The sequence below is a fragment of the Tachysurus vachellii genome, chromosome 15 (assembly GCF_030014155.1).
Source record: "Tachysurus vachellii isolate PV-2020 chromosome 15, HZAU_Pvac_v1, whole genome shotgun sequence".
NCBI lineage: Eukaryota > Metazoa > Chordata > Actinopteri > Siluriformes > Bagridae > Tachysurus > Tachysurus vachellii.
The window spans coordinates 4,418,064-4,437,152 of NC_083474.1; the positions used below are offsets into that span (position 1 = coordinate 4,418,064).

General features: G+C 40.3%; 1 protein-coding gene across 6 annotated transcripts in view; it reads right to left on the bottom strand.

The window, feature by feature from the left end:
* LOC132858523 (arf-GAP with Rho-GAP domain, ANK repeat and PH domain-containing protein 1-like) overlaps positions 1-19,089 on the bottom strand; it is a 65,080-nt gene that overhangs the window by 22,924 nt on the left and 23,067 nt on the right. For all 6 annotated transcript variants that reach the window (XM_060888906.1, XM_060888905.1, XM_060888904.1 and 3 more), the window contains 7 exons: positions 18,293-18,362; positions 17,664-17,784; positions 16,966-17,156; positions 16,602-16,708; positions 14,996-15,195; positions 14,311-14,396; positions 7,688-7,870 (listed from right to left, as the gene is read on the bottom strand). In XM_060888906.1, the coding sequence (XP_060744889.1) occupies positions 7,688-7,870; positions 14,311-14,396; positions 14,996-15,195; positions 16,602-16,708; positions 16,966-17,156; positions 17,664-17,784; positions 18,293-18,362 (958 nt within the window). The remainder of the gene's footprint in view (positions 1-7,687; positions 7,871-14,310; positions 14,397-14,995; positions 15,196-16,601; positions 16,709-16,965; positions 17,157-17,663; positions 17,785-18,292; positions 18,363-19,089) is intronic.

A 19,089-nucleotide genomic window follows, 5' to 3' on the forward strand; every position in this document is an offset into this window, starting at 1 on the left:
AAATAAAGTTTCTTCCTCTCTCAACTACAGAAAAATACTGTAATAAATCTATACACACAAACACCAAACATGGTTAGAAAGTTTACTGTAGATTTAGCAGTGTTTCACACACATCTCTCACACCTCCATCACCCCATACACACACACACACACACAAACTCTCTACAATCCAAATGACCAACTAAACTTCAAACACACACCGCTGTAACTATCTCAGAAATACTACACTATACTATACTAAATAAATGGATACATTTCTCCATCTGAGCCTCTCTCTGTCTGTCCCACCCTCCGTATGTCCGTCCATCTCTCTTTCTGCCTCTCTCGCTCTCTCTGTCTGTCCCTCTATCTGTCTCTTTCTGTCTGTCCCTCCATCGTCCCTCTGTATCTCTCTCTCTCTCTCTCTCTTTGTCCATCCATCTGTCTCTCTCTCTGTCCATCCAGCTGTCTATCCGTCTCTCTCTATCACTCTCTCTGTCTCGGTGATCTCTGTCCCTCCGTGTCTGTATACATAAATGTATGTCTGTGTTAAAAAGGTCAGAGCTAAAATCACTAACTAACTGACTAACTATCTTAATGAATCAATAATGTACACTGTGTGTCTATATAAAAACCCCAAATGCTTCACTGTTCAATCCTTAATGTAAGAACATCTACAACTAATTTAGAACAAAAAAGGATCAGGTCTTACATGCACATGAATCAGACACCAATTCTGCAATCAGTGTGAGACATTCCTCAGGAATATATATGTGTGTGTGTGTGTGTGTGTGTGTGTGTGTGTGTGTGTGTGTGTGTTGGCAAATTCCTGAAAAGCCTCAAAGGGCGTGTCCTCTAAAACACCCAGTTTAAGCACAATCTGCAGCTTGGATAGAAAGTTCATATTCAGTGATAAACAAGAAGCACTCACTCACTCAGAAGACACACAAACAGAACACACACTCACACAAGCAGAACACACAATCACACAGAACACACAATCACACAGAACACACAATCACACAGAACACACAATCACACAGAACACACAATCACACACACACAGAACACAGAGTAAAAGCTGAACAGTGAAACCCAGATGGAGCAAAAAAGAGCAAAACAGAGAGATTCCATATGGTGCAGAATGAGCTCATGGTGTGGGGGAGGCACTAAACATACACACACGTACACACACACTTTTTGTACGATTGTTACTGACATGTGTCTAACTGTAGCTAAATGTGTGGCATTTCTCACACAGAAAATCTTTTTGACACAATGTTATTGTAGTTAAAGACTCAGCGGTGGTGCTGGTGATGTAGCTCACATCCTGTTCCCTCTGGATTTAGGATTTCATGCCTTTCATATCTATCAGAGTTCTGGCTACAAACCTCAGTGTTGACGCTGGTACAAAGCTGGTCTAAAATCCACCAATCAGAGGACGGCAAAATGACCACACAGATACAGAGACATGCTAAGGGACAGAAAAGATATCCTCATCACCTCGAGCTCACAATGAAGAACGTGTGTGTGGGGGGGGGGGGGGGGTGTTGTTGTATGGTTGAAGGATCTTCACTGTATAATCTCTCACACACACAACACAATCGCATGGTGTGTTACAGAATTCACTACACACTGCATCATCAGGAAGGGAATTCCTGCAGTCATCAAACTGGGAGGTTGAGGTGTGTGTTATTGCAGGAAAAACACTGATGGCTACAACAACACAACTACAAATATCTACATACAGGTCATTAGTTCATGAATTGAGTTGCTTTCTAGAGTCTAATGAAAATAGAACCACAAAAGCAAACAAATGACTTTTTTTTTACTTCCTGTTGTGTTCATGCAACTGATTTTCTTCCTTCAAGAAACTAAATAAAAGTACAAATAAATGTACAAATGTACAAATAAAACTATTTTAAAAGATATGTGAAAATAACATGCATCTTACCTCTCACACACACACAGAGGGAGGGGACTGGCTGTAAGAGACAAAGCTGTCCATTGTGAAAGGTAGAGACTCAAAACAAAGAATGAAAGTCACTTGTCCATTTCGTCACCCCTCAACCCCCCCTCTCTAATTCACGTTCCACACAACATTCAATCTGAGCCAGTAAAATACTGTCACACACTATTCCAAAAACACACACCATAATAAAACACAAGACCACGCACCTGATATTTCTCAAGTCTCCAGGCTCTTACTTCTCTCCTTCCATGTTTGTTAGAACTTGTGTGTGTATTTGTGTGGTGTGTGTATGTGTGTGTTGTCCCTGAGTGTAAAAGTTAAAAAGTTGTAATCCAAAGATCAGACACAGTGACAGACTCGAGAGAGTGAATAGTAGACCAGAAGAAGTGGTCAAGGTGTGTGTGCTCATGTGAAGGGGAAGGACTTAGGATAAGAACTGAAGCACCAATCAGGCAGTTACGATGTCACTGGGGGTGTGGCCTTGTCAAAGCTACATCAACAATCTAGTATGCACGAAGATAAGGAACTCTCTCTCTCTGTCTCCCTCTCTCTCGGTCTCCCTCTCTCTCTGTCTCCCTCCCTCTCTCTCTCTCTCTCGGTCTCCCTCTCTCTCGGTCTCCCTCTCTCTCGGTCTCCCTCTCTCTCGGTCTCCCTCTCTCTCGGTCTCCCTCTCTCTCGGTCTCCCTCTCTCTCGGTCTCCCTCTCTGGTGCATGCTGGGAGTCAGGTGAGGGTTGAGACACTGTCGGTGTGAGCAAGATACCTGTTCACGTTTTTTTTTCTTGTCTGCACGAGTTGGTGAGTGTCTTGAACTGGTTGGAATTATTCTTAAAACACAGATCCTTCCTAAAACATCACTATCCCTTCGCCATGGCTTCAGGTGTGTACCTGAAGACAGCGTCATGGTGGAGGAAGTGCTCATGGTGGTTGGAGCGAAGTTTGGATGGGAAAACATTTCCTCCGCTTCCTGCATGTATAAATAGTGGTGTTCTTTAAAGAACAGCGTCTTGTTAATCGCATGCTAGAACATGGACTTGAGCTAAATGAAAAAAATGGTGTACTGTTTCCCGTTGTTTACCCCCTCTGCAAAAGTTACTATCTCCAACTGCCCACCTTTTTTTGCCCAATGAAGTGTTGAAGTGTGAGCTCATGCGTTTCTAAAAACTTGCTAGTGCTTTTAAAATGATCCCACTAGGCTGTAAAAACCCTATTCTGAAACATGTAACGTCTTTTAGGAGACGGGTGTTTAAGTTTCTGGAACCACCGGAAAATATGCAAGATATTTCCTACTGTGTGAAGTATGATGACAGAACGTACATGATTTATGTGAGCACGGGCACTGTTAAGTGGTATGAATGTGGCGACATTAGGCACAAATGCCTGGCCTGTCCTCACAGGCAGGAGGAACGATCAGCTGATGGTGGAGCTGAGGTTGGAGGGGTGGCTGGTGAAGCGGCCGATCGGCAGGAGCTCACCGGGAGCACCGAGGTGAGCCAGGCTGAGAAAAGTGTGGCACTGCCCTCTCAGCCTGAGTCGGTGCCGCCCCGCCCCCGTGGTGGTTCAGACTGCGGCCAAAAGTTTGCGTCCTTCTACAAGTGGGGTTGTAATGCAGAGTGTTCAAACCATGTTTAAGGTAAATGATAACAAGGTTTTGTGGTCTGATATGTTAAATAACGCAGATATTGAAGTCAATGATTCGTTGTCAGATGACGGTAAAACTGGAAATAGCATAAATGAAACTGATTTTAATATATCACAGGAATCTATTGCTGATATTTTTGAAACTAGTTCACAGGAGACCTCTCAGGCAGATCAGTCCTTTAGAAAACAGGTGGTTCCATAAAGATTCTTTCCTGATGAAGATAAGTTTATTAACTCAGTGATCCAGCTTCAGAAGAGAGTGGGATTAGCGCTCTTGAGCAACAGAAGCACTTTTTATTGAAGTAACATGCAGCATCATTGCATAAAAAGAGGAAAATGGCAAAGAAAAAGTGTTAGGTTCTATGCAAACCAGCCATGCACTACACAGTTTCTTTTTGAGGTCGATGAGGATGAATGGTCAGTACACTTGGGTAAAAGTTTCTGATGGTAAATCTAGGGCAGCACAGCTAGATCGAATCTATGTTTAAAGCACTTTAGTAGTAGGATTATTGATTGTTCAATTTGCCCAATCAGTTTTTCTGATCATCAGTTTCTGTTACTGTAGTCTTGTCACACTTCTTTAGCAAATCATCCTTCTGTCACTTTAACACAAAGTTACTACAGGACCATTTTTTTGTGAGCAATTTTTAATCTTCTGGGAACACGAAAACAAAAAAAGGTGATTTTAAAAATATGAGACAGTGGTGGGATGTTGGAAGGATTACAATTAAGATGCTCTGTCAACAATACACTGCAAAATCAAGCACCATAGTGAAGCAAACCATTAAAGCTTTTGAAAAAGAGAAACTGTATCCAGCTCAAGCCGATTACGATGCAAAACTCCAGTTTAGTATCTACCCTACCTCGAGTGCGCAACAGCTCAACAAAAAACAGATGGTCTGTCTTTGCCTTCCTGATGGTAGACTGACTACCAATATCAGAGAAATGCATAAACATGCAGTGGATTTTTAATCCGTCTTGTACACTGCAGAGAACTGTGATTCAGACTGCACTGCACAGCTCCTACATGGACTTCCTCAGATACACGCTGAATTATCCACAGCTTTGGAATGTGGCATCACACTTTTGGAGCTCACCACTGCAGTGAGTCTGACTTTTATAAGCATTTCTGGAACTGCATCCGGGTGATAATTATGTAGTCTTCGAATGTAGCAGAGATGAGCTTTTACCTTTCTCCTGTCAACGTGCACTGCTATCAAAAAAGGGGGACCTGTCACATTTAAAAAATTGGAGACCAGTTTCACTTTTGGCAACAGATTATACAATCTTTTCAAAATGCCTAGCTAACAGGCTGAAGCAATATTTCAATCTAGTAGTGCATGAAAAACAAACATTGTATCCCAGGCAGTTCAGTATTGGATAACCTGTTACTTCATGATGTACTTGATATCTGTAAAATGTCTGATAAAACTGTTAGCTTAATTTTCCTCAATCAGGAAAAAGAGACAGAGTTGACCATAGATACCTGTTTGAAGCAATGAAAGCTTTTGGTATTGGGGAGACATTTTTAAATTGGGTACAAGTTTTATATACTGGGGCTTCATGCATGGTAAAAGTTGGGTGTGGACTGAGCCAATACCACTTTCAAGAGGAATTAAGCAAGGCTGCCCACTGGCTGGACAGCTATATATCTTAGCAATTGAATCATTACTGTTTCATGTCCAAAGGTCACAGTTTCTGCATATGCAGATGATGTTAGTGTTTTTTATCACTCATGGTCAGGACATCAACATTTTATCAAAGGCACTCGAGCTGTATCAGTTAACTTCATCTGCTAAGGTTAACTGGGACAAAAGTGAGGCTTTATGGGCTGGTCAGGAATCACCAGGTAATCTACCAAGGCTACCCAAAAACCTCAATTGGGGTAAAAATGGGTTAAAAGTGCTGGGTGTCTTCTTAGGAACAGATTTGCAAAAGCAAAACTGGGAGGGTGTAGTGGAGAGAGTGTGCACCAAATTGTCTAAATGGAAAGCTACCCCAGCTGTCCTACAGGGGAAGAGTTTTAGTTGCCAACAACCTGGCTGCTTCCACTCTGTGGCACAGATTCTCTTAACCTTTGCCACTCCAGCATTGGGCACCTTTGAGATGGCTGAGATGGCTCTGTGAAGGTTTTCATGCATGGTCCTTGGTGGGGGTTCCAGCCAGCAGGTGGACTGAGTTTTTTGGCAATGATTCTTCCCCTGAAGGCTGCTGGTGGTCCCTGTACAAGCATCCAATAAAACGGACAAGCGACCTCCAGTGGAGGATAGTACATGGGGCAATATCCACAAACGAACATCAGGTGCAGCTCGATCCCAGTGTTGGGAAGGGTTGCCCATTCTGTTCAGAAACAGAGTCTTCTCTTTCTTTGCAGAGTGTAAGCGGCTTGAAAGTCTTTTCCTGTTGTTTTAGCAACAGAAAACACTGGTTTTCGGTTTAGGTGGTGCTTTCTCTTTGCAGGTTTTTATTTTTCTGCCAAAATACTCAGTAAGACAGAAACATACTATAGTTCTGCTAAACTTTGACCAGGCCATGTTCAAGGGCCTGGCGGCTGCATGGCTCAAAATCAAACATGCATACTATGCCTTAGTGGGAAAGCTATCAGTGTTTATTTGCATTTGGGGATTAAATGAACTACTTTGTATATTTGATGAGAAAAATTCCAACTTGGTGCTGAATTTTCGATACTTTTTAAGTTGATGAGTATTTATTTTTGGACTTTTTCTAAGTACTAAATACTTCTTATTTTCAAATACTCATTGTATCTAGGCTGATACTATAAAATAGTGTTGCTGTATGGTATGAATTGAACTAAGTTATTAAAGTAGTTTAAAACTAAAAAAGAAAATCTCTCTCTCTCTCTCTCCTTCTCTCTGTCCCTCTCTGTTGCTCTCTATTCCTCTCTCTCTCCCTCTCCCCCCCTCTCTCTCCCTCTCTCTCTCTCTCTCAGTCAGAAATGTTTGTGGGAGGTGGAGTGTGGGAGGAAGGGCTGAATCTGAAGGAAACAAAGACCGCAAATAAACAGAGGATGATGATGTTCTCAGTGTGAGTTTCCTCAATCAGACATTGATCTCACTCACAAAGCCAGTGTTCTCATACATACTACTGCCATCTTAACTCTTAACTTAACTAACTCTGCAAGATAAATTTTACTAATAAACTACAGTAAATTAACTTCAAACCTAAATCTACTATCCAATTATAATACATGGTGTGTGTGTTAATGTGTGTGTGTGTGATAAAGAGAGAGCCATTATTGCCTCTGTACATGGTTCTACACTGAACCCTTCAAGACATTTTACACACAGATATACAACAGCTTTTGTTTGTTTGTCTAATCTCCAAGATTTTCCACAGACTCGGAACTGAAGATATTTTAGAGATCAAAGGCAGGGTCAAAGTCACTCACACACACACACACACACACACACACACAGTCAGTAAGAGAGAACTGATGGTGTATAAATCACATATAAAAAGAAAACTCCTATAATTCTGTCCTAACAGAGTACACACAGTGTGTATCAGTTTATAGTGGTGTGTAATTGTGTCCTCAAATGTGTATTATTGTGTACTCTGATGTGACTATGTGTACTGGTGTGTGTAATTGTGTGCACTGGTGTATGAGACTGTGTGCACTGGTGTGTGTGAATGCGCATACTGGTGTGTGTGATAGTGTGAACTGGCATGTGTGTGATTGTGAGAACTGGTATGTGTGTGTGTGTGTGTGAGATTGTGCGAACTGGTGTGTGCGCTGGGGTTGATTGTTGTACAGATGTCTGTGATTGCACATACCGGTGTGTGTGCGCAGTTGTGCATGTTGGGGTTTGTGTGTAAATGTGCAAACTGGTGTGCATGACTGTGCATACTGGTTTATGTAAATGTGCATACTGGTGTGTGTGTGTGTGTGTGTGTGTGTGTGTGTGTGTGTGTGTGTGAGAAATTGTACATACTGGAGTGTGTGTTTGCTGGTGTGTGATTTTACATAAATGAGCGTATGTATATTGGTGTGAGTGAATGTGTGTACTGATGCACGTTACAGTTATATAGTTGTGTGTGTGATGTGTGTATAATTGTGTGGAATCAGCTGCTCTTACGTTGTTGAGCTCTGTCTGGTTGCCGAACAGCGGATGGTAGCGGCGGTATTTGCCCTCGCGGTATTTAGCTATGATGAAATGCTTGCGCTTGTCGCTGCTGCTGAACGGAGTCAGAGCCTCGCTGGGTGGGATGTTAGCTGCCCAAAACTGATTGGCTCGCTCGTTGCCCAGCTCCAGGAAGAGCTGTTACAAGGATAAAAATAACACAGAATAAGAGAAAAGAAAAACACTAGGTAGGAAGGTGGGTGGGTAGGTGGGTAAGTAGATGGGTAGACAGACAGACAGACAGACAGACAGACAGACAACTAACTGGACTTAACTAAGCCCAGGTACTGCAATTGCATAAAACTAGGGTCTGAAAAAAATGGTTATATCATATGGGTTTTTTCCAGAGAAAGAGTTAAAATGAACATGAAGAGAATTGTGAAGGCAACAATAGCAACTTCATTGTGATCAGCACAACAAGTGACACACCAGTCTGTAAGGAGAGACCACAACCAATAAACAGCTCTTTGTAAGCTTGCTGCTCAATGATAGTTTATTAAATTCAGGAAAATCAACCATCCATACTTTTTTTTTCCATTCGTCTGCCAAGAATCTGTCTACTGTCCATTTTTCTATCGATTAGCAAAAGGCCTATAGTCTGTTCTTTAAACAGAACAGACTATAAACAATATTAATATCCAAGTATTTAAATCCCAATTTTGATATGCAGAACATGTCTGTCTCTATAATCTGATCCATTTTATGATTGCTGTGGAGGCATAAACTTTTTTGAGAAGTTTAGTTCATAACCTGAAAATTTCACTGTGTCAAACAGACAATAGTGGGTCAGATAGATAATCAGAGATTGTCTGCATATATGATAACTTTATACATAGTCTCACATTATTAACACACCACTAAATAGACTGAGACCCTCTAATCTAGCCACATGGGTTGCAAGCCAGTAATTTCTGTGACGGTCCCAAGCCTGGATAAATAGAGGTTGTTGTGTCAGAAAGGGCATCTGGTGTAAAATGTGCCAAATTTAAACATGCAAGTTGTCAATGTTAATTCCATATGCAATCAGTCGAGGCCCAGGTTAACCACGACCGCCACCGTCACTGTCGACCTTCAGGACGCCGGCAAAACTTGGGCTACTGTTGGTCGAAGGAAGGAGAGGAGGGAGAATGGTTAGTAGGCAGAGAGAGAAGAGGAAACGCAGGAGTATAGGTCTGAGAATATGGACACGAATAGGGAGAATAGGGAGAAAAGGTCAATATACTGTGTGTGCAGGAGACCAGGTGGAAGGGGAGCAAAGTATGTAGTATTGGAGGGAGACACAAACGGATTTATTATGGTGTGGATAGGAAGAGAAATGGGGTAGGAGTAATCCTGAAGGATGAGTTTGTGAGGAATGTTTTAGAGGTGAAAAGAGTGTCAGACAGGGTCATCAGTTTGAAGTTAAAAACTGAAAACATGATGTTGAATGTGGTCAGTGGTTATGCTCCACAAGTAGGATGGGTTAGAAGAAAAGGAGAGATTCTGGAGTGAGTTAGATGAGGTGATAGAGAGTATTCACAGATGGGAGAGAGTAGTGATTGGAGCAGACTTCAACATCCATGTTGGTGAGGGGAACAGAGGTGATGAGGAGGTAATGGGCAGGTTTGGTGTTAAGGAAAGAAACCTACAAGGACAGATGGTGGACATTGCTAAGCGGATGGAAATATCTGTAGTTAACACTTATTTCCTGAAGAGAGAGGAACATAGAGTTTCATATAAGAGTGGAGGCAGGAGTACACAGCTAGACTACATTCTATATAGACAAGGCAATCTGAGAGAGATTAGTGACTGCAAGGTGGTGGTAGGATTGTGTGTAACCAGACAACATTGTATGGTGATGTGCAAGATGTCTCTGATGCTCAGAAAGAAGACGAGGGGAAAGACAGAAAAGAAGACCAAGTGGTGGAAGTTGAAAAAGGAGGAATGTCATTAGAATGTCGGGGGGGGGTGTCATCTTGAAGGAGAAAAGAAGATAATGAAACATGCTGGTGGAACGAGGAAGTACAGGACAGCATTCAGAGGAATAAAAGGAAGAAAGTAGACAGGGTTACAAGGAATCGCAGCACAGAGTGAAAAGTGACGTGGCAAAGGCCAAACAGAAAGCATACAATGAGTTGTATGACAGGTTAGACCATACAGAAGGTGAGAAGGACTTGTACAGATTAGTAAGACAGAGATATAAAGATGAGAAAGATGTTCAACAGATAAGGTTGATTAAAGAGGAGTGGAGAGTGTGCAGTGAAGATGAAAGGAGTATTTTGAGGAGCTGATGAATGAGGAAAATGAGAGGGAAAGAAGGGGGAGGAGGTAAATATTGCAAAGCAAGAAATAGTAAAGATTAGAAAGGATGAGGTGAGGAAGGCTCTGAGGAGAATAAGAGTGGAAAGGCTGTTGGTCCAGATGACAGCAGTGGAGGTGTGGAAGTGTCTATGAGCGACAGCAGTGGAGTTTCTACAGATGAAGCAGCTCAGAATTGCTGTTTGACTACTGCATGATCACTGCACTGTGAACTACAATGATCTTGTTCCCCCTAGTTAATGAGTAGCTGCCTTATTCACGCCCCCTACACGCGTCTGTTGCAATGATGCATTGATCCACCAGGTGGCGCTGTGATCAGTGTAACAGCTGCTGGCATTAACCAATAAAACGTCTTAAATTAAATTAAAACCATTTTCACCATTTTTAATGTCAGTAAATAATAAAACCTGTTTTTTTTCCAGGTCAAATTGACTTGAATGCTTATAAATCAAAAATTCTACAGTGATCAGCATTCTGTGTGATCAGCTTATATTTGTAAACATTTTACACTTGTTATGTCTATTTTGCCTACCAGATGCCATCTGATCACCCAAAAACGGGCTACACACACACACACACACACACACACACACACACCACTCAAAAACATGGCATAATTTATTGTGAATAAAACTTCCTTTACACCTCTTATGCTTTTTATTATATTTAATTTATAAACAATAAACCTAATGAAATTATGCCATGTTTTTGAGTAAAATTATTAAATATTATTTTGGATAACCACTGGTTGGTGTATGTCAAACATCCCCAGGTCAAAGCTGACTGAAGCAACTAAATTCATAAATAAGAGAGAGAAAACAGGATTTGAATATGAAAACGTGTGTGTGTGTGTGTGTGTGTAGCATCATTTCGTTAGATCATATTTTGCCCTCTGCTAGGCAAAGGCATATCAAAAGTGTGAAATATTTACAAATGCGTAGCTTTTTTTTCTGGAGGCCTAATGAAATGCAATGCCCAGTGTGTGTGTGTGTGTGTGTGTGTGTGTGTGTGTGTGTGTGTGTGTGTGTGTGTGTGTGTGAGTGCACGTGCGCGTGTGTGTGTGTGTTTTGGGTACGTGTGTTAGTGTACATTTTATGTGTGCATTTTTGTGTCTGTATGTATGTTCATTGCACTGAAAAGGGCAAAAGTGTGACCTATTGCCCACTAAATGTGGCCGAGTCAAATTGACTCGGGAGTAAAGTATTTATTTTATGAACAAATAGTTCAACGAAAATAGACAAAATTAATTTTACTTGCAAAGTTCATAATTTGGAACAATCCTGGTAAATTTCAGGCAAATATGTGGAAGGAAACCCAAGTTATGACACATTAAACTTTCCAGATGAGTCAAATAGACCCCATGTCATTGTATTAGCAACTTTTCATTCTGTTTTCACACAATTTTTTATAAACAAAACAGACTATTTTGCATTTATTTAGGCATTTATTTATTTGGGCATTTCTGAAGGTTTCCATGTCACACACAGAGGTTTGGCCTGCCTTGGATCTGGGCTACTCTGAGTGAACAAATGCAAATGTGCCTGGCCTCACAGGTGATGGGGTGTTTGCACAACAAAAGCAGGAGGAGAATCGAGCTGAAAAACTGTGAAAATCTCAACAGGGGGAATCACACTTCTTGTACCACTTTGACACGTTGCACTTACAGTAGGAAACATATCCATCCAACAAACCTCAGTTTCTGGTTCTCGCATGTGCTGCTTCCAGCATTTTTGTGCAAAGTGCTCATGGGGATAGAGTCTTGTACAAACAGGCCAAATACACACTAGAACAGGAGATCAGAGTGGCAAAGAGAAATTATTCTGAAAAGCTACGGGCTCAGTTTTCCACTAACGACTCAGCTTCAGTGTGGAAAGGTCTGAAAGCCATCACCAACTACACGACACCATCCCCCAGCACTGTGGTGAATCAACAACTGGCAGACGACCTGAATGAGTTCTACTGCAGGTTTGAAAAAGCCCAATTCTCACCTCCTGTAAACACCGACTCCAACACACCTAAAATTCAGTTTAGTGAAGATGAGGTGTGTCAGGTCTTCAAGAAGAACAAAAGAAGAACAGTGACAGTGAAGTAAAGAAATTGACCGACGTGACATTTCTGCCATCATCCAAAAATGGCTCCATCAGATTCATGACCACACTCTCTGCCAGCCTCTCTCCCTTCTGATGACTGGGGTCCTTTCCCAAGTAAGGAGATGCATAGCAGACATATTTGGTCTCCAAATCCGTGGCCATCCAGAACTTGATCCCAAATTTGTCTGGCTTGGTTGCGATATACTGTGTGAATGGACAACGAACCTTGGTAGGGAACAGCTGTTCATCTATGGTCATGTGTTCTCCTGGAGTGAAACTTTCAGCACAGTTCTTGTTGAAGCGTGTCCAGAAGTCGGAGACCGCAGAAAATTTGCCTGTTAGAAGGTGTTGCATAATTGAAATGAATCTATCTCGGGGCATTGTCTCTTTGAAAGCCAGGAGATTGTTTTGAAACCATTAAATATGATTTGAATATGAAAACACAACGTGTGTGTGTGTGTGTGTGTGTGTGTGTGTGTGTGTGTGTGTGTGTGTGTAGCATCATTTCGTTAGATCATATTTTGCCCTCTGCTAGGCAAAGGCATATCAAAAGTGTGAAATATTTACAAATGTGTGGCTTTTTTTTTCTGGAGGCCTAATGAAATGCAATGCCCAATTTGTGTGTGTGTGGGGTGTGAGTGTGTGTTTTGAGTGTGTGTGTTAGTGGACATTTTATGTGTGCATTTTTGTGTCTGTATGTATGTTCATTGCGCCGAAAAGGGCAAAAGTGTGACCTATTGCCCACTAAATGTGGCCGGGTCAAATTGAGTCGGGCGGACTTGAGGAGGAAAGTATTAATTTTACTTGCAATGTTCATAATTTGGAACAGTCCTGGTAAATTTCAGGCAAATATGTGGAAGGAAACGCAAGTTATGACACATTAAACCTTCCAGATGAGTCAAATAGACCCCAGGTCTGCACAAGGGTTATATAAATATCATATGTACTATGGCAATGACAAACCTTAGCAATTTGAGGTCAATGTGACCTGCAACATACTGTAATAAGAGGGTTAAAGTCTAAACAGGTCCTAGATGCATGTCCTGAAAAGATCTTGTCCTTGGTTCACCAAATACAACATCCATATGTCTGTTTTTCTCCACTCTCCAGTGTGTGATAATGACATTAAAGTTTCAGGTCCTTCCTACTATCTTCCTGCTGGACATGTACAGAGGAGGGATATGGTTATATTGGTAGAAGGATGTTCGAGATGGAGCTGCCAGGTAAGAGGTCAAGAGGAAGGACAAAGAGGAGATATATGGATGTGTAGAAAAAGGACATGAATTTAATTGGTGCGAGAGTAGAGGATGCTGAGGATAGAGTTAGGTGGAAACAGATGACGCTAACAGGAAAAGCCGAAAGAAGAAGAAGAAGAAGAAGAAGAAGAAGAAGAAGAAGAAGAAGAATAGACTGAGAGTTAGTGTAATTTTGAAGCTAGTACACTTTTGTTGAACTGTATTTTGTGCTGTAGCTAAGTTTAAGCTTTATTGTAGTATCAGTTTGCTGTTTATTAAGTGAATTATGGCTCAAGCTAGTGTGATTCTGTAGGATATTATTGGATGTTGTAGCTTGGTTTTGGAAAATACGGACTTGTATTTTTTTTTTATTTGCTAAAATTTATTTGGTGTTCTAGCTAATGTTAAGTAATGGGTTTTGTTTGTTTGTTTTTGTTGTAGGTAAGTTTAGGTTAGTGTGTTTTTTTTATAACTCTTTTTCCCAGAGGCCAAAAAATAGAATAGACTCCTGTTTTGTTGTGTCCATGTTCATCAGTGAATGTCTTTGTCATGTCATACTGTGTGGGTTAATATGAAGCTAATATGAAACTCAAGGTTTAAAGAAGTTGTAGTATTTCTGCTTTCACCTAATTGGAGCTAAGCTTTATACCTAAAGTATGATTTTGTCATTTTTATTCTGAATATTTATATTTCTGTATCGCTGCTCTGTGAAACTGTCCATTGTTAATAAAATTAAATTGAATTAGTTGGAGTTTGTTTGGTTTTATGGCTATGTTTAAGCTAGTGCAGGAGTTTATTGAATGCTAGCTAATACTTTTAGGTACTATTAAGAATATCCAAAATTTATTTCAAACAAAATAAAACACCTTGTACTGTGAGAAACACTGTAGATATCCATAATGATAACAAAAAATAAGATTTAAAAAATAATTAAAACATAAAAAAAGTAGCATACCTGGACTAAATCCTCAGTCCACACCTTTTTGTCCATTTTGAGGCTCCGTACTTTTGATATGCTTGGACCCAGACTGCGATGTTCTCCTAAATAAAAAAAAGCATTGATCACAACAGTTTAATGTTCAAGTCAATGATTTATAATCTATAACTTATCGTTTTGTAATCTAATCCTTTATAATCTACCTTTGAGTTTACTTTAATTGACAATATATATGGTAGTTTATTTGTGCTGAAGATTTTCCTAAATTTGAAAATATCTTCATTAAATTGGTAGACAGACAGAGACAACTAAGCTGCAAGTGTAGGTTTGTATTTGTGGTGTATTTATTTGGTATTAAATAACAGTTTGAATAAATAACAGTTCAAATGTTCAACTTGTTCAACTTGCTTTCGAATAAGAATAAAAAATCAAGAATGCAAAAACAAAAAAACTCTAGTATGTGTCAGTAGATGTGTGTTTTTTTGGAAATCCTAGTAGGTTAGCATTGGTGTAAGCTAATGCTGTGGTCCAGTTTATCATTAGCTAATTTTTTGGTAATTGTGTTAGCGACTAACAGTGTAGTAATGTTGCAGATATTTTGGTGATATTTACTGTATTTACTATAGTAAATAGTATACCGTAGTTTGTAGCTTACTAAGAGTCATTGTTTGTTGCCGTTATATTCAAGAAATTTACGCTTTACCTGCACAGCGCTTGCAGAAGACAACTCCAAGATTAATAGCTGCCCACTCAGGTTTGGCGGCGCTACAGTCAGCACATATCTGATTGGATGGCTCCGACCATATCTTCTCTGCAACCTCATAGTTAGAAAGGGCCTCTGCAATGGAGTTCCTCATTGCCTCCACCCACTGGTCTTTTAGCTGGTCAGTTTCTGCCACAAAACTACACACAGGGATACAACCATTATCACCATCATTACAATCATTATATCTGACCTTCATCACTATCCACCTTCACTGACCTCCGTCACCAATCACTACAACTGAACTCCATCACTGGTCACTATAACTGATCACAGTCACCGATCACTACAACTGACCTCCATCACTATCCACCTTCACTGACCTCCGTAACCGATCACTACAACTGATCTCCATCACTGGTCACTATAACTGATCACAGTCACCGATCACTCCAACTAACCATCACTCATCACTAAAATTGACCTCCATCACCGACCTTCCTCACTGGTCACTAACAGTCATTTATCACTGACCTTCCTCACTGGTCACTAACTGACATCCATCACTGACCTTCCTCACTGGTCACTAACTGACATCCATCACTGACCTTCCTCACTGGTCACTAACTGACATCCATCACTGACCTTCCTCACTGGTCACTAACACATTTATCACTGACCTTCCTCACTGGTCACTAATTGACCTTCCTCACTGGTCTCTAATCGACATCCATCACTGACCTTCGGCACTGGTCACTAACTGACATCCATCACTGACCTTCCTCACTGGTCACTAACTGACATCCATCACTGACCTTCGGCACTGATCACTAACTGACATCCATCACTGTCCTTCCTCACTGATCACTAACAGACATTTATCACTGACCTTCCTCACTGGTCACTAATCGACATCCATCACTGACCTTCCTCACTGATCACTAACATCCATCACTGACCTTCCTCACTGGTCTCTAATCGACATCCATCACTGACCTTCGGCACTGGTCACTAACTGACATCCATCACTGACCTTCCTCACTGGTCACTAACTGACATCCATCACTGACCTTCGGCACTGATCACTAACTGACATCCATCACTGACCTTCCTCACTGGTCACTAAATGACATCCATCACTGACCTTCGGCACTGACCACTAACTGACATCCATCACTGACCTTCCTCACTGGTCACTAACTGACATCCATCACTGACCTTCCTCACTGATCACTAACAGACATTTATCACTGACCTTCCTCACTGGTCACTAACTGACATCCATCACTGACCTTCCTCACTGATCACTAACAGACATTTATCACTGACCTTCCTCACTGGTCACTAACTGACATCCATCACTGACCTTCCTCACTGATCACTAACAGACATCCATCACTGACCTTCGGCACTGGTCACTATAACTGACTTCCAGCACTGACCTTCCTCACTGGTCACTAACTGACATGCATCACTGACCTTCCTCACTGGTCACTAACCGACATCCATCACTGACCTTCCTCACTGGTCACTATAACTGACTTCCAGCACTGACCTGTCTGCGTCATCAGACACAAAGACACACAGAGAGACACAGGTGACTAACCTGAATACGCGGTAAGGTGTGGTCAGGTCAAACGCTCTTCTGTCCATGTCCTTCACATTCCCAACATTCATGTCTATAGCCGTGATCCCGATACCCAGCTTATAGTCCTGGACAACAAACCAGAGTATTTAGCAACCACACACAAACACACACACACACACACGTTAATACACAGGTTTCTGACATGTGGCAATTCGAGATTTAAGAAAAGCTGCAGTGTTTCCTCAACACACTGAAACCACACACACACACACACACACACACACACACGTGATATGTATGTAAATATGTGTATAAAATACATGTTACACTACAGAACACCAAAAACACTATTACAGTTGCTGTTGATATTAATATTAATTACCTCAGCGTTTTTGTAAAGGAACACTTTATCTCCACACACTATGGTGTAGAGTTTTGAGCGCAGGCCCCGGAGCTCCAGGTAGCCTTTCATCTCTGAGGTCACACAGGGGTTAAGGGTCAACTCAGAGCTTGACTTCAGGCGAGATGAATTAATAATTTCTTGTAGCACAGACAGCCACTCGTTCCTCTCCGCTGTCACACAAACACATGACAAACACAGAAGTAAATAGATTTCCACCAAAAACATAAAACTGCTTTTTAAGAAATTGGTGTTAATCACAGCACACAATCCACAATGAAGAGGACATTTGAACTAATTTAATGGACACAACATGTTAACCACAGATAAACCTCTGCCCTAAAACTACACCAGTATGTGTGTGTGAGATCACAGAGGAAGTGCACATAGTCTGAGATGGTGTACCAATTTACACTCAAGTGTATTGGTTGTTAGCTACATGTTAGCTACATTAGCCTCATAGATCCAGTTCATGAATGAAGCGGCTGAACAGGTCCAGGGTGTTTGAGTAGCTTTCAGAGTAAACTAATAGTGTTTCAGAGAAGATTTTCCTTTTACAGGTTCTGAGTAGAAACCAGTCCATAAGACCTTTAAAGCAGAAGCCATTTAAAAAGCTAAGAACATAATACAGACTCACTGATTTATTATAAGAACACACACACACACACACGTGGACTTACAGTCACTTTCAGCCCGAAACAGGAAGGTGCGGTTATGAGTGACCACCTCAAACTTCTGATCTCCAACACTGGCCACTGACGTGATGGAGGACGTAGGAATGATTCGCTTTGAATAGATGTCCTACAAATAAAAACAACAAAAAAAACATTTTACCATAATTTTTTTAAACTAAATTACTGATTGACAAAGAAATCTGACATTTGAAAAAATCTTTAAAAAAAAAAAAAAAACACAAGAAAAAATTACCAATTACATCAAACACACATTACACCAACATTGAATAAATTATTATTCAAATTAAAAGTACTTTGCATATTAAAATTAATGTGTAATTATTACTAATAGTAATGATGACAATAAAATAGAAAGTTTATGAAACAATGACTACATTAAATCCACCACATATTTGAAACCTGGTATTAATATACAGTGTATTAATATAAATTTATAATGCAATTAATATAATTTAATGTATACCACAATTAATTAAATTAATATAATTCATTAATAATTAAATTTATACTTTTATATAATTCTAATTATTTTATTTAGACATCCAGTGAAACTATTAAATCTCAACAGGTCTAATCAATCAGAAATCATTTCCCTAAACACAAATTAAACACACCTTGTCGTTGTCGAAGTATCGCAGGTAATCAGTGTCCAGTTTGACCCAACGCCGCTGATAGATCAGAGACCTGAGGGAACAAAACCTTCATTAAAATTCAGGAAAATGTTTCTTTTTCATCAAAACAGAAGCTGATTAACTTCATTAATTAATATACTTTAATCTGCTCTTTAGTTATAAATGACAAAATTCACCTTCATTAACATCAGAGCTGATCAGATTTAAAAGCACAGAAATCTTCATCACAATAATAAAGTCATTAAACTAGGACTTAATTAATTCAGAAAGTGAGGAGCAAGGGAAATTCAACATGCTTATTCATGTGTACTTTCTGTGGCCTCACAGGGACTGGTACAATTTTCCGATGCATGTAAATGCTTTTCACAGCTTCACCACTAAAAGAAGGTGTGTGTTTGCTCACCATGTTATTGCCCCCTCAGCCTGGCTGTATGTCGCTAATGTTCATGTAACTGTTTAAACACATTTTATTCAATAAAACTCAAGAAAGATGTGATGAGATTTCACATTCTCTTCTTATCACAGTTGTTTAAAAAAAAATAAAGCAACTATTGGAGTCGAATCATGTCTGAAACTTCTAAAGCTGTGATGCCCCCTAAAGGACGCTTTTGGAACTACAGTTTGACATTAAAAGGAAACTAAACAATTTTAAACTTTATATTAAACAGGAAGCTGTTGTTGTGGGAAAATTTCAAGAGAGTTTATTTTAGTCAGGAAACTGTCAACACACACAAGCGCACACACACTTATCTCTGTGGTAAAAATGTGTAGTACATGTT